The sequence below is a fragment of the Cydia fagiglandana genome, chromosome 26 (genome assembly GCF_963556715.1).
Source record: "Cydia fagiglandana chromosome 26, ilCydFagi1.1, whole genome shotgun sequence".
In the NCBI taxonomy this organism is placed as follows: domain Eukaryota; kingdom Metazoa; phylum Arthropoda; class Insecta; order Lepidoptera; family Tortricidae; genus Cydia; species Cydia fagiglandana.
In genome coordinates, this window is record NC_085957.1 from 2,523,453 (window position 1) to 2,535,266 (window position 11,814).

Consider the following 11,814-nt stretch of genomic DNA (forward strand, 5'->3'; position numbering starts at 1 on the left):
TCGGGGCGGTGCGGGCGCTCCGGCCCCAGCACCAGCTCGTCCTTGACCACGTGGTCGGCATACAGCTCGCCCAGCGCAGCCTCGCTCGTGTCGGCGCTGTCGTCGTGCACTGGCTCCTCCTTCACACTTTGGATCTCTTCATCCTTTTTAACAAGACCTGACAAAAAGAATTATTTTTATCAGACATTTAATTAAACTGTAAGTATCAGGTTTGTACTAATGAGATAGAGGTTTTTACAGTTATCAGAAATAAAGCGTTGCTAAGGCATTAAAAAAAAAAACCGGCCAAGTGCGAGTCGGACTCGTGCACAAAGGGTTCCGTACCATTACGCTAAAAACGGCAAAAAAACCCATTTGCACCAATCCACTACCCCGGGGTTAGCCGGTTAAACCTGTACGGATATGATGGTCGTTCTTGTCTACGTGACAGAGTGATAAAACGGTGTCCGTCACTTTCTAACCCACGGTGTTAAAAAGTGACAGTTGTTTTATCACGTGGATAAAGATGGATAAAACCATCCATAATACGCCGGCTGGAGTTACCATGATTACCAATTGAATATGACACTGGGATAACGGTTTAACTGCTTAACCCCGGGTTAGTGTGATGGTGCAAGAGGGCCTAAGGGCCACTTGCACCAATCACTAACCCGGGGTTAACCGGTTAAAACTATAGTTACCATGGTTACCTGTACAATTTGATACTGGGTTAATGGTTTAACCGCTTAACCCCGGGTTGGTGTGATGGTGCAAGATGGCCTAAGGGCCACTTGCACCAATCACTAACCCGGTGTTAACCGGTTAAAACTAGAGCTACCATGGTTACCTGTACAATTTGATACTGGGTTAATGGTTTAACCGCTTAACTCCGGGTTAATGCGATGGTACCATCGAGCTGATCTGATGATGGAGACAGGAGGTGACCATAGGAACTCTGTGCTGAAACAACGCAACCTAATTATGTTTAGGGTTTTTAGAATTGTCTCGATGAGTATTAGTTGCCTGTGGGAAGAAAAGTACAGTCAGCGATAAAAGCTTGTACCAAAAATTAAATTTTTGCCAAAAACTTATTTTTAGTAGAAACTTACCGCGCACCGCGAGGCCGATACCGGGGCGGTACTGGCGCTCTATCCCCAGCACGAGCTCATCCTTGACCTCGTGATCGGCATATAGCTCGCCGAGCGCAGCCTCGCTCGTGTCAGCACTGTCGTCGCACACTGGCTCCTCCTTCACACTTTGCATATCTTCATCCTTTTTAACCATACCTGACAAAAAGAGTTGTTTTTATAAGACAGTTAATAAAACTGTTTGTAGTAGGTAACTACTAATGAGAAACAGTTTCCTAAACTTATCAGAAGAAACCGCTCAAGTACAGTCATCGGTAAAAATATGGGTGTAGACAACTTACTCAAAAATATGTCCCATAGTTCTTAATTCACTGACATAACAGTTATGGGACATATTTTTGAAATGATTTGTACACCCATATTTTTACCGTTGACTGTAAATGCCACACCACGCCTAATGTGGTTTTCCGTACTTTAAAATACGCCATGTTTGCTGCACTTTTGTCGTATTCTACTCGTATAATTACAAGCTGTAATTTAGTTTCACCTGACCATTGTCTGTCGGTCTGTAATCAAATCTTGCAAGTTAAATTTGATCCGCTTCCTGGTTTCCGATTGAGCTGAAATTTTGCATGCATGTATAAATTGGATGACAATGCAATATTATGGTACCATCGAGCTGATCTGATGATGGAGACAGGAGGTGACCATAGGAACTCTGTGATGAAACAACGTAACCTAATTGTGTTAGGGGTTTTTAGAATTGTCTCGATGAGTATTAGTTGTCTGTCGTAAGAAAAGTACAGTCAGCGATAAAAGCTTGTACCAAAAATGAAATTTTTGCCAAAAACTTACATATTTAGTTTGACCTGACCGTTGTCTGTCTGTCTGTAATCAAATCTTGCAAGTTAAATTTGATCCACTTCCCGGTTTCCGATTGAGCTGAAATTTTGCATGCATGTATAAATTGGATGACAATGCAATATTATGGTACCATCGAGCTGATCTGATGATGGAGACAGGAGGTGACCATAGGAACTCTGTGGTAAACACCGCAACCTTATTGTATTTGGAGTTTTTAGAATTGTCTCGATGAGTATTAGTTGTCTGTGGTAAGAAAAGTACAGCCAGCGATAAAAGCTTGTACCAAAAATTAATTTTTTTCCAAAAACTTATTTTTAGTAGAAACTTACCGCGCACCGCGAGGCCGATACCGGGGCGGTACTTGCGCTCTATCCCCAGCACGAGCTCATCCTTGACCTCGTGATCGGCATACAGCTCGCCGACCGCAGCCTCGCTCGTGTCGGCACTGTCGTCGCACACTGGCTCCTCCTTCACACTTTGCATATCTTCTTTCACTTCCTTTTTAACGATACCTGACAAAAAAAGAGTTTATTTTTATAAGACAGTTAATAAAACTGTTTGTAGTAGGCAACTATAGTCCGTTTTTTTTAGCATTAGAAATAAGGTAAACTATCTTGATGTGTCTTTTTATTGAAAAACACGTTTTAAAAATAGGTCACGGCAAATATATAACAATTATGAATCTCTCTTCCTAGTCGAATCCTCATGTCTGAGGGTCGTGACCACCATAAGTCGCTCTGTGCTGTAGTGCTCTCCATCCTGGCCGATTCATTGCCTTCCTTAAGGAACCCTGGAACCCCTCGCGCGTAACCTCTTGAATGGCGTTGAACCAGCGTGCGGGTATCCCTCCCTGTTTTCGATGTCCTTCAACAGGCCCAACTAGCAGAGCCTTTTCCAGGCTATCAGGTTCACGCCGGGCCAAGAGCAATTATGAATATAATACGATCATTTATACTCTTCTGCTTTCATAAGTAATAGTTATTGAACTTTAAAAAGCGTTTTTCAATTAAAAGGCATGTCAAGATCGCTTACCTTCTTTCCAATGCTAAAAATATGAACTATACTAACCGTCACTACTTTGAAAAATTCTCGTATCTCGCACTGGTACTCAAGAGTTAACACACAGTAACTCTGTATGCATCCCATACATTAGTAACCACAATTTTGTTTTAATTGACAATAAGATACGAGATTTTTTCAAAGTAGTGACGTAATGAGATAGAGGTTCTGGTTAAAAACATTTTATTTACTCAAAAGAAATCTTACATTTCACCTAATGAGTAGGTAGTTTACAATGTAAACAAGTAGAAGTTATGACGATTTGTGAGCATCTACATAACTACATAAACATAGTTGTAGCAGAAGAATGCAATAAGTTAAGACAAGGTAACTAGAACTTATAAATATTGAGTGAGAGTATGTTAAATATATTAATATTTTTTTATTTACTAACAAACAATAAAAATCATGACCCAAAAATCACATTAACACGTTTTTTCCCTATTTTTTTATACATATATGTGTCAGGTAGGAGTAAACTAAAATTACATTTATATTAAAACTAAAAAACGACCGGCCAGTTACTAGGCTCGCGATAGGAGGTTCCTACACTTATCAGAAGAAACCGGTCAAGTACATGCCAGACCACGTCTAATGAAAGAAAAGAAAGAAAGAAAATACATTTATTCACATCATCATTAGTTACAAAACCAGTTAAATTAAAACAATATATAGGTCTGATGGACGTTAAAAGGACCCCCACTCAGCGTAATGCTACAGCAAGCCGCAGTGCTGATTTTCAGTGGGGGCCTAATACCTTATAATTAACTTAAAGCTAATAGTGTATACAGACAATAATAAAATTGAAACAGACAACACATAGAGAGGAGAAAATAAACACAGCAGTAACTAACAAACACACACAATAACAGATAACAAATTAGGAGGCCTACCACCATAAGTTTATAAAATACATATGTATGTTAGTCTGTAAGGTATTTGTAATATGGGCCTTGTTGCCTGAATTAAATATCTAAATAAATAAATAAATAATGTGGGGTTCTGTACCTTAACATATTATGCCATGTTTGCTGCACTATTTTCGTTATGATAAAATTTTAAGTTTGTGGAAAAATTTCAATAATGGCTCAACGGAACCGATGTACTTAAAATAATTTTGGTGTATAGCTTGTATTAAGCTAAGCAAAGGGTAAAAACGGGACCCTATTACTAAGACTCCGCTGTCTGTCCATCAGTCTGTATCTCATGAACCGTGATAGCTAGGCAATTGAAATTTTCACATATGATGTATTTCCGTTGCCGCTATAACAACAACTACTAAAAACAGAATATATTTATCAAAAGCAGACTGCTTCCAAAATCGCTGAGGAATTAGCTTGACCTGACTAACCCATTTTTAGAAACTTTTTACTCAATTTACTCTAGTATAAACTAACTGCTATTATATTACACACTACTGAAAGTACTGTATGTAGTAGTATTAAAGTGGAAATGTCTCAAAACTCACCATCCATTACGTCACAGTCGGGTTCCACCTTGATGCACTGCCCACAGCCCGCCATCGTCCACAATACCAACTATTAACAACACACCAACGAATAGCCTACGATTAAATAATGTTAAGTTGATAAACTAATCGCTAGACTGGTCGCACCTTTACACAACGACGACTGGATGATGAATGAAATGCTAAGTTTAGTAGGTAATCTGTGAGATGAAATGACCACGCACCAAGCCAAAGTCCAGGAGGGAGGGCGTTATCTATGTTCGCATCTTTTGTTTTATTGCCCGCGATAAGACAATGTTTGCATCTTTTGTTTTGTTTTAAACAAGTTGAAGTGAGCGTGTTATTTGTCGGTATTAAGTATTAAATTGACACAAGGCAAAGGCAAGGCAAGTAACGGGATATCGCATGGATATCGGGATTGTCACCTGTCAAAGCATTGCAAGGGTCCAACGTTTTCTGTTCTCTTTCAAGGCGCAGCAACTAGTATCATTTCTCTCTCCTCGCTCGTTAAAAATGCCGTTTGTCAAAAAAGGACAACCATACTGTTGACAAGGTGGACTTCAAATCAAGTGTTGCCTTTCTTGATGCGCCCAGTCTGTATACGTGTGAGTAAAAGCGTATATGTGTGCTCTTTTAGGGATGTGAAAAGTCGATTTTAATCATGTTATATATCGATAAACGCTACACAGCGGAACGAAATAGCGATTAATTGAAGCTTCAATATCTTCGTTAAACATAAACATAATTGAAATGCTAATGGATAATGAATATATTATAATATAATAATATAATTCAATTATTGCGGAACACCTATTTTAGGAGGTATTTATGTATTTTAATTAAATATCTGACCTTTCCCTTGGTTCCCTGCTGGGGCGTGACTATAAAATTGTAATCTGATAACCACAATAAAGAATAAAAGCGTTTTTGGTCATTTTAGGTATCGTTAAGCCTTTGAAGTAAAATTAAAATTGCAAGAAATGTCGATAGTTTATCGATATGACTTTATCGACATGGCTACAGCAACGTGGGCCTCATTGTTAATCGTACACTAAACAAAAGTGGCAACAGTGACAGCTCGCTGAGACACCGTCTTTATATATTATTAAGTCTATGAAGCATTGTCAATGTCAAACATGAATCTAGTATATAACTGGATCTGGCATGAAAGGTGGGTGGAAGTGACCGAACAGGGTAGTCGAATTGCTCGACGATTACGGAGCGTGAATGTACCTAAAAAAATTGTATTATATTTATCTTTCAGTAGGAGTAGCAGCGAAGGAGCTATTATTGTTTGTCCTTGTCACAGTCTCACATTTTATTTGTTCCGCACCGTAAATTTAGTATGGATTATGGTGGCCAGCAAATAAATTCGACCAATCATAGTGTCGCATTTCGTATTTTTGTCCCTCACGGAGGCACGCGTATCTATATTATATAAAGCCGCAACCCGACTGATTGATTGACATGATTGTTCTCCCAGAAGGAGGTTCGTGGGGTATTCGAGTTTGGTACGGTCGTATAGAGGGCGGTCTGGTGACCTCCAGAAAAATCCGACTTTTGGTCTACCGCTTCCGGTCAGAAAAATGTACGACGGCCCGGCCAAACGGTGGGAGGTAGGTGGGGGGTGCTCGACCAAATGTCATAGAGGGACCCTGGCAGTTTTTGAAGCCACCATTTTTTTTTCAAAATGGCCGACTTTTTTTTTAAATTTTTTCAAGTTTGTCCTAGCGCGCTGAAATTTTGGTCACGGAATCTCATAGGCTCCTAGATTCCTACGAAAAAAAAATTTTTGGAAAAATGCTCTAATTGTTGGAAAACTGGCCACTTTTGTTTTGTATGGCAACTTTTAAACGGTGCGAGATAGGTGGGGGGTGCTCGACCAAATGTCATAGAGGGCCTCGAGGCAAAACAAACTGCATTAAAAAAAATTCAAAATGGCCGACTTTTTTTTTTTAATTTTTTCAAGTTGGTCCGAGCGCGCTGAGATTTGGCATGGCGAGAGATAGAGGCCTCTAGATACCTACGAATAAAAAATTTTTTGGAAAAAATCCAAGATGGCGGAAATAATGGGCATTTTAATTTTGTATGGAAACTTTGAAACGGTGCGAGATGGGTGGGGGGTGCTCGACCAAATGTTATAGAGGGCCCCGAGACAAAACAAACTGCATTTAAAAATTTTCAAAATGGTTGACTTTTTTTTTTTAATTTTTTCAAGTTGGTCCGAGCGCGCTGAGATTTGGCACGCGGCAAGCTTGCGGGCCCAAGATTACCATGTGAAAAATTTTTTTGGAAAAATCCAAAATGGCGGCGGATACGGGCCAAATTCAAATTTCTAAGTAGGTTAAGCGAGCCCGAAGGGCGAGCTTCAGGCTGGGAGGCCGAAGGCCGACCTCGCGGAGGGCCGTCAGGCCCGGAGCTTTACCCCGAATGTCCAAGCGTGCCCCACCCCCAGTAATTTTGGGCGAGGCCGAAGGCCGAGCTGCGGGAACGACGAACAAAGCAAAATCCTATACAAAAAGTGTGTTAAGCGAGCCCGAAGGGCGAGCTTCAGGCCGGGAGGCCGAAGGCCGACCCCGGCGGAGGGCCGAAGGCCCGGAGCCTCCACCCCGACTCCCAAAACGCGAGGCCGAAGGCCGAGCTGCGTGAATGCAGTTCCTGCAAGCGTTCTACAAAGCCAACTGTCTTGATAAGCGAAGCCGGCGGGCCGAAGGCCCGACGGCGGAGCGTCGAGGCTCGCGAAGGCCGAAGGCCGAGCTCCGCGTAGGGCCGAAGGCCCGAAGCGTCACACGAGAGGGGGAAGTTGGAGCTTAAACACGACCCAATAGGAAAAGTGTCTTAGACAAGCGAAACGGCGGGCCGAAGGCCGAAGGCCGTAGGCCCGACGTGAGCTTGTCAAGACACTTTTACTATTGGGTCGTGTTTAAGCTCCAACTTCCCGCTTACGCCCCGAAGCAAAACCAACCCTCCAAGTGTTTTAATAAGCGAAGCGGCGGGCCGAAGGCCCGACGCTGAGCTTCGAAACCCAGCGAAGGCCGAAGGCCGAGCTCCGCGTAGGGCCGAAGGCCCGGAGCGTCCCTTTCGATTTCCCAAGCACGCGAGGCCGAAGGCCGAGCTGCGGGAATGAAGTGCTCTCACGCGGATCTTTTCGTCTTAGCAAAAGTAGAAATTCATTTAATTTTCCCTTTGGAAAACAAACTACTACACAATTACAACAGCAACAACAACATTACCAACAACAACACATCAACAACAGCAAACAACACGCGTACCGCGGGGCCCTCGGGCCCCGCGCACAGGGCAAAATCTAGTTAATATTATATATAGCTACAAGAATCACTCATTTCTAATGTATACGTTTTATTTGGAAACTGTAAGGGTTGAGTTAAAAAAAAAAAGTGATTCGTATAGAGGGCCAAAAATGTAGGTCCAGAAAAATATGGATATCCTGGACGAGTGGAAGACGAGAAAAATGTTTGACGGCCCGGCTAAACGGTAAGAGGTAGAGGGGGGGTGCTCGACCAAATGTCATAGAGGGACCCTGGCAGTTTTTGACGCCGCCATTTTTTTTTCAAAATGGCCGACTTTTTTTTTTGACGTTTTTTCAAGTTTGTCCCAGCGCGCTGAAATTTTGGTCGCGGAATCTCGGGGTCCCCTAGATTCGATTGGTAAAAAAAAATTTTGAAAAAATCCAAGATGGCGGAAAAAATGGCCACTTTTATTTTGTATGGCAACTTTTAAACGGTGCGTGATAGGTGGGGGGTGGTCGACCAAATGTCATAGAGGGCCTCGAGGGAAATAAAACTGCATTTAAAAATTTTCAAAATGGCCGACTTTTTTTTTTTTTTTTTTTCAAGTTGGTCCGAGCGCGCTGAAATTTGGCATGCGGCGAGCTTGGGGGCCCAAGATTACCATACGAAAAAAATTTTTTGAAAAAGTCTAAAACGGCGCGGGCAGGGGCAAAAGTCAAATTTTGAAGTAGGTTAAGCGAGCCCGAAGGGCGAGCTTCAGGCTGGGAGGCCGCAGGCCGACCCCGCGACGGGCCGTCAGGCCCGGAGCTTCACCCCGAATGTCCAAGCGTGTCCTACCCCCAGTAATTTTGGGCGAGGCCGAAGGCCTCGCCGCGGGAATGACGAACAAAGCGAAATTCTATACAAAAACTGTGTTGAGCGAGCCCGAAGGGCGAGCTTCGGGCCGGGAGGCCGAAGGCCGACCCCGCGACGGGCCGTCAGGCCCGGAGCCTCCACCCCGACTCCCAAAACGCGAGGCCGAAGGCCGAGCTGCGTGAATGCGGTGCCTCCAAGCGTTCTACAAAGTCAACTGTCTTGATAAGCGGAGCCGGCGGGCCGAAGGCCCGACGGCGAAGCGTCGAGGCTCGCGAAGGCCGAAGGCCGAGCTCCGCGTAGGGCCGAAGGCCCGAAGCGTCACACGAGAGGGGGAAGTTGGAGCTTAAACACGACCCAATAGGAAAAGTGTCTTAGACAAGCGAAACGGCGGGCCGAAGGCCGAAGGCCGTAGGCCCGACGTGAGCTTGTCAAGACACTTTTACTATTGGGTCGTGTTTAAGCTTCAACTTCCCGCTTACGCCCCATAGCAAAACCAACCCTCCAAGTGTTTTAATAAGCGAAGCGGCGGGCCGAAGGCCCGACGCCGAGCTTCGAAGCCCAGCGAAGGCCGAAGGCCGAGCTCCGCGTAGGGCCGAAGGCCCGGAGCGTCCCTTACGATTTCCCAAGCACGCGAGGCCGAAGGCCGAGCTGCGGGAATGAAGTGCTCGCATGCGGACCTTACGATTTCCCAAGCACGCGAGGCCGAAGGCCGAGCTGCGTGAATGCGGTGCTTCCAAGCGTTCTACAAAGTCAACTGTCTTGATAAGCGGAGCCGGCGGGCCGAAGGCCCGACGGCGAAGCGTCGAGGCTGGCGAAGGCCGAAGGCCGAGCTCCGCGTAGGGCCGAAGGCCCGAAGCGTCACACGAGAGGGGGAAGTTGGAGCTTAAACACGACCCAATAGGAAAAGTGTCTTAGACAAGCGAAACGGCGGGCCGAAGGCCGAAGGCCGTAGGCCCGACGTGAGCTTGTCAAGACACTTTTACTATTGGGTCGTGTTTAAGCTCCAACTTCCCGCTTACGCCCCAAAGCAAAACCAACCCCCCAAGTGTTTTAATAAGCGAAGCGGCGGGCCGAAGGCCCGACGCTGAGCTTCGAAACCCAGCGAAGGCCGAAGGCCGAGCTCCGCGTAGGGCCGAAGGCCCGGAGCGTCCCTTACGATTTCCCAAGCACGCGAGGCCGAAGGCCGAGCTGCGGGAATGAAGTGCTCGCATGCGGACCTTTTCTTTCAAGCAAAAGTACAACTTCATTTCCTTTTCCCTCTGGAAAACAAACTACTACACAATTACAACAGCAACAACAACATTACCAAAAACAACAGCACAAACAACAGCACCAACAACAAACCAACAACAAAACAACAACAAGAAGACCGCGGGGCCCTCGGGCCCCGCGCACAACGCACAAAACTAGTTAATATTATATATAGCTACAAAACCACTGATTTCTCATATATATGTTTTATTTGTTAACTGTGAGACCTAGGTTAAAAAAAAAAAGTGATTCGTATAGAGGGCCAAAAATGTAGGTCCAGAAAAATATGGATTTCTGGATTCGACTCCCGGGTCGAAAAATGTTTGACGGCCCGGCCAAACGGTAAGAGGTAGAGGGGGGGTGCTCGACCAAATGTCATAGAGGGACCCTGGCAGTTTTTGACGCCGCCATTTTTTTTTCAAAATGGCCGACTTTTTTTTTTGGCGTTTTTTCAAAATTGTCGTAGCGCGCTGAAATTTTGGTCACGGAATCTCGGGGTCCCCTGGATTCGAATGGTAAAAAAAAATTTTGAAAAAATCCAAGATGGCGGAAAAAATGGCCACTTTTATTTTGTATGGCAACTTTTAAACGGTGCGTGATGGGTGGGGGGTGCTCGACCAAATGTCATAGAGGGCCTCGAGAGAAATACAACTGCATTTAAAAAATTTCAAAATGGCCGACTTTTTTTTTTTTTTTTTTTCAAGTTGGTCCGAGCGCGCTGAGATTTGGCATGCGGCGAGCTTGGGGGCCCGAGATTACCATGTGAAAAAAAATTTTTGGAAAAATCCAAAATGGCCGCTGATACGGGCAATTGAAATTTTCCAAGCAGGTTAAGCGAGCCCGAAGGGCGAGCTTCAGGCTGGGAGGCCGCAGGCCGACCCCGCGACGGGCCGTCAGGCCCGGAGCTTCACCCCGAATGTCCGAGCGTGTCCTACCCCCAGTAATTTTGGGCGAGGCCGAAGGCCTCGCCGCGGGAATGACGAACAAAGCAAAATCCTATACAAAAACTGTGTAGAGCGAGCCCGAAGGGCGAGCTTCGGGCCGGGAGGCCGAAGGCCGACCCCGCGACGGGCCGTCAGGCCCGGAGCCTCCACCCCGACTCCCGAAACGCGAGGCCGAAGGCCGAGCTGCGTGAATGCGGTGCCTCCAAGCGTTCTACAAAGTCAACTGTCTTGATAAGCGGAGCCGGCGGGCCGAAGGCCCGACGGCGGAGCGTCGAAGCTCGCGAAGGCCGAAGGCCGAGCTCCGCGTAGGGCCGAAGGCCCGGAGCGTCCCTTACGAGCTTTCAAGCACGCGAGGCCGAAGGCCGAGCTGCGTGAATGAAGTCCCAAGCGTCCCACCAAGTCAACTGTCTTGATAAGCGGAGCCGGCGGGCCGAAGGCCCGACGGCGAAGCGTCGAGGCTAGCGAAGGCCGAAGGCCGAACTCCGCGTAGGGCCGAAGGCCCGAAGCGTCACACGAGAGGGGGAAGTTGGAGCTTAAACACGACCCAATAGGAAAAGTGTCTTAGACAAGCGAAACGGCGGGCCGAAGGCCGAAGGCCGTAGGCCCGGCGTGAGCTTGTCAAGACACTTTTACTATTGGGTCGTGTTTAAGCTCCAACTTCCCGCTTACGCCCCGAAGCAAAACCAACCCCCCAAGTGTTTTAATAAGCGAAGCGGCGGGCCGAAGGCCCGACGCTGAGCTTCGAAACCCAGCGAAGGCCGAAGGCCGAGCTCCGCGTAGGGCCGAAGGCCCGGAGCGTCCCTTACGATTTCCCAAGCACGCGAGGCCGAAGGCCGAGCTGCGGGAATGAAGTGCTCGCATGCGGACCTTTTCTTTCAAGCAAAAGTACAACTTCATTTCTTTTTCGCTTTGGAAAACAAAACTACATCACAAACAACAACAAAACAACAGCACAAACAACAGCACCAACAACAAAACAACAACACAAACAACAGCACCAACAACAAAACAACAACAAGAAGACCGCGGGGCCCTCGGGCCCCGCGCACAACGCA

At 46.0% G+C, this 11,814-nt stretch overlaps 1 protein-coding gene across 1 annotated transcript; it reads right to left on the reverse strand.

The window, feature by feature from the left end:
- Window positions 1–378: 378 nt before the first annotated feature.
- On the reverse strand, window positions 379–4,856 carry LOC134677288 (uncharacterized). Its single transcript, XM_063535720.1, has 4 exons — window positions 4,459–4,856; window positions 2,261–2,443; window positions 1,089–1,265; window positions 379–392 (listed from the first exon to the last, which is right to left on the reverse strand). The coding sequence occupies exons 1-4, from the start codon at window positions 4,511–4,513 to the stop codon at window positions 379–381; spliced, it is 429 nt and encodes a 142-aa protein (XP_063391790.1). The 5' UTR covers window positions 4,514–4,856.
- Between the last annotated feature and the right edge of the window lie 6,958 nt (window positions 4,857–11,814).

Excerpts from the sequence above, each read along its gene's own strand:
- LOC134677288 (XM_063535720.1), bottom strand. The coding sequence starts at position 4,513 with ATGGCGGGCTGTGGGCAGTGCATCAAGGTGGAACCCGACTGTGACGTA. Across the intron at positions 2,444-4,458 it reads CGACTGTGACGTAATGGATG|GTATCGTTAAAAAGGAAGTG; the intron begins GTGAGTTTTGAG and ends TTTTTTTGTCAG. Across the intron at positions 1,266-2,260 it reads TATCGGCCTCGCGGTGCGCG|GTATGGTTAAAAAGGATGAA; the intron begins GTAAGTTTCTAC and ends TCTTTTTGTCAG.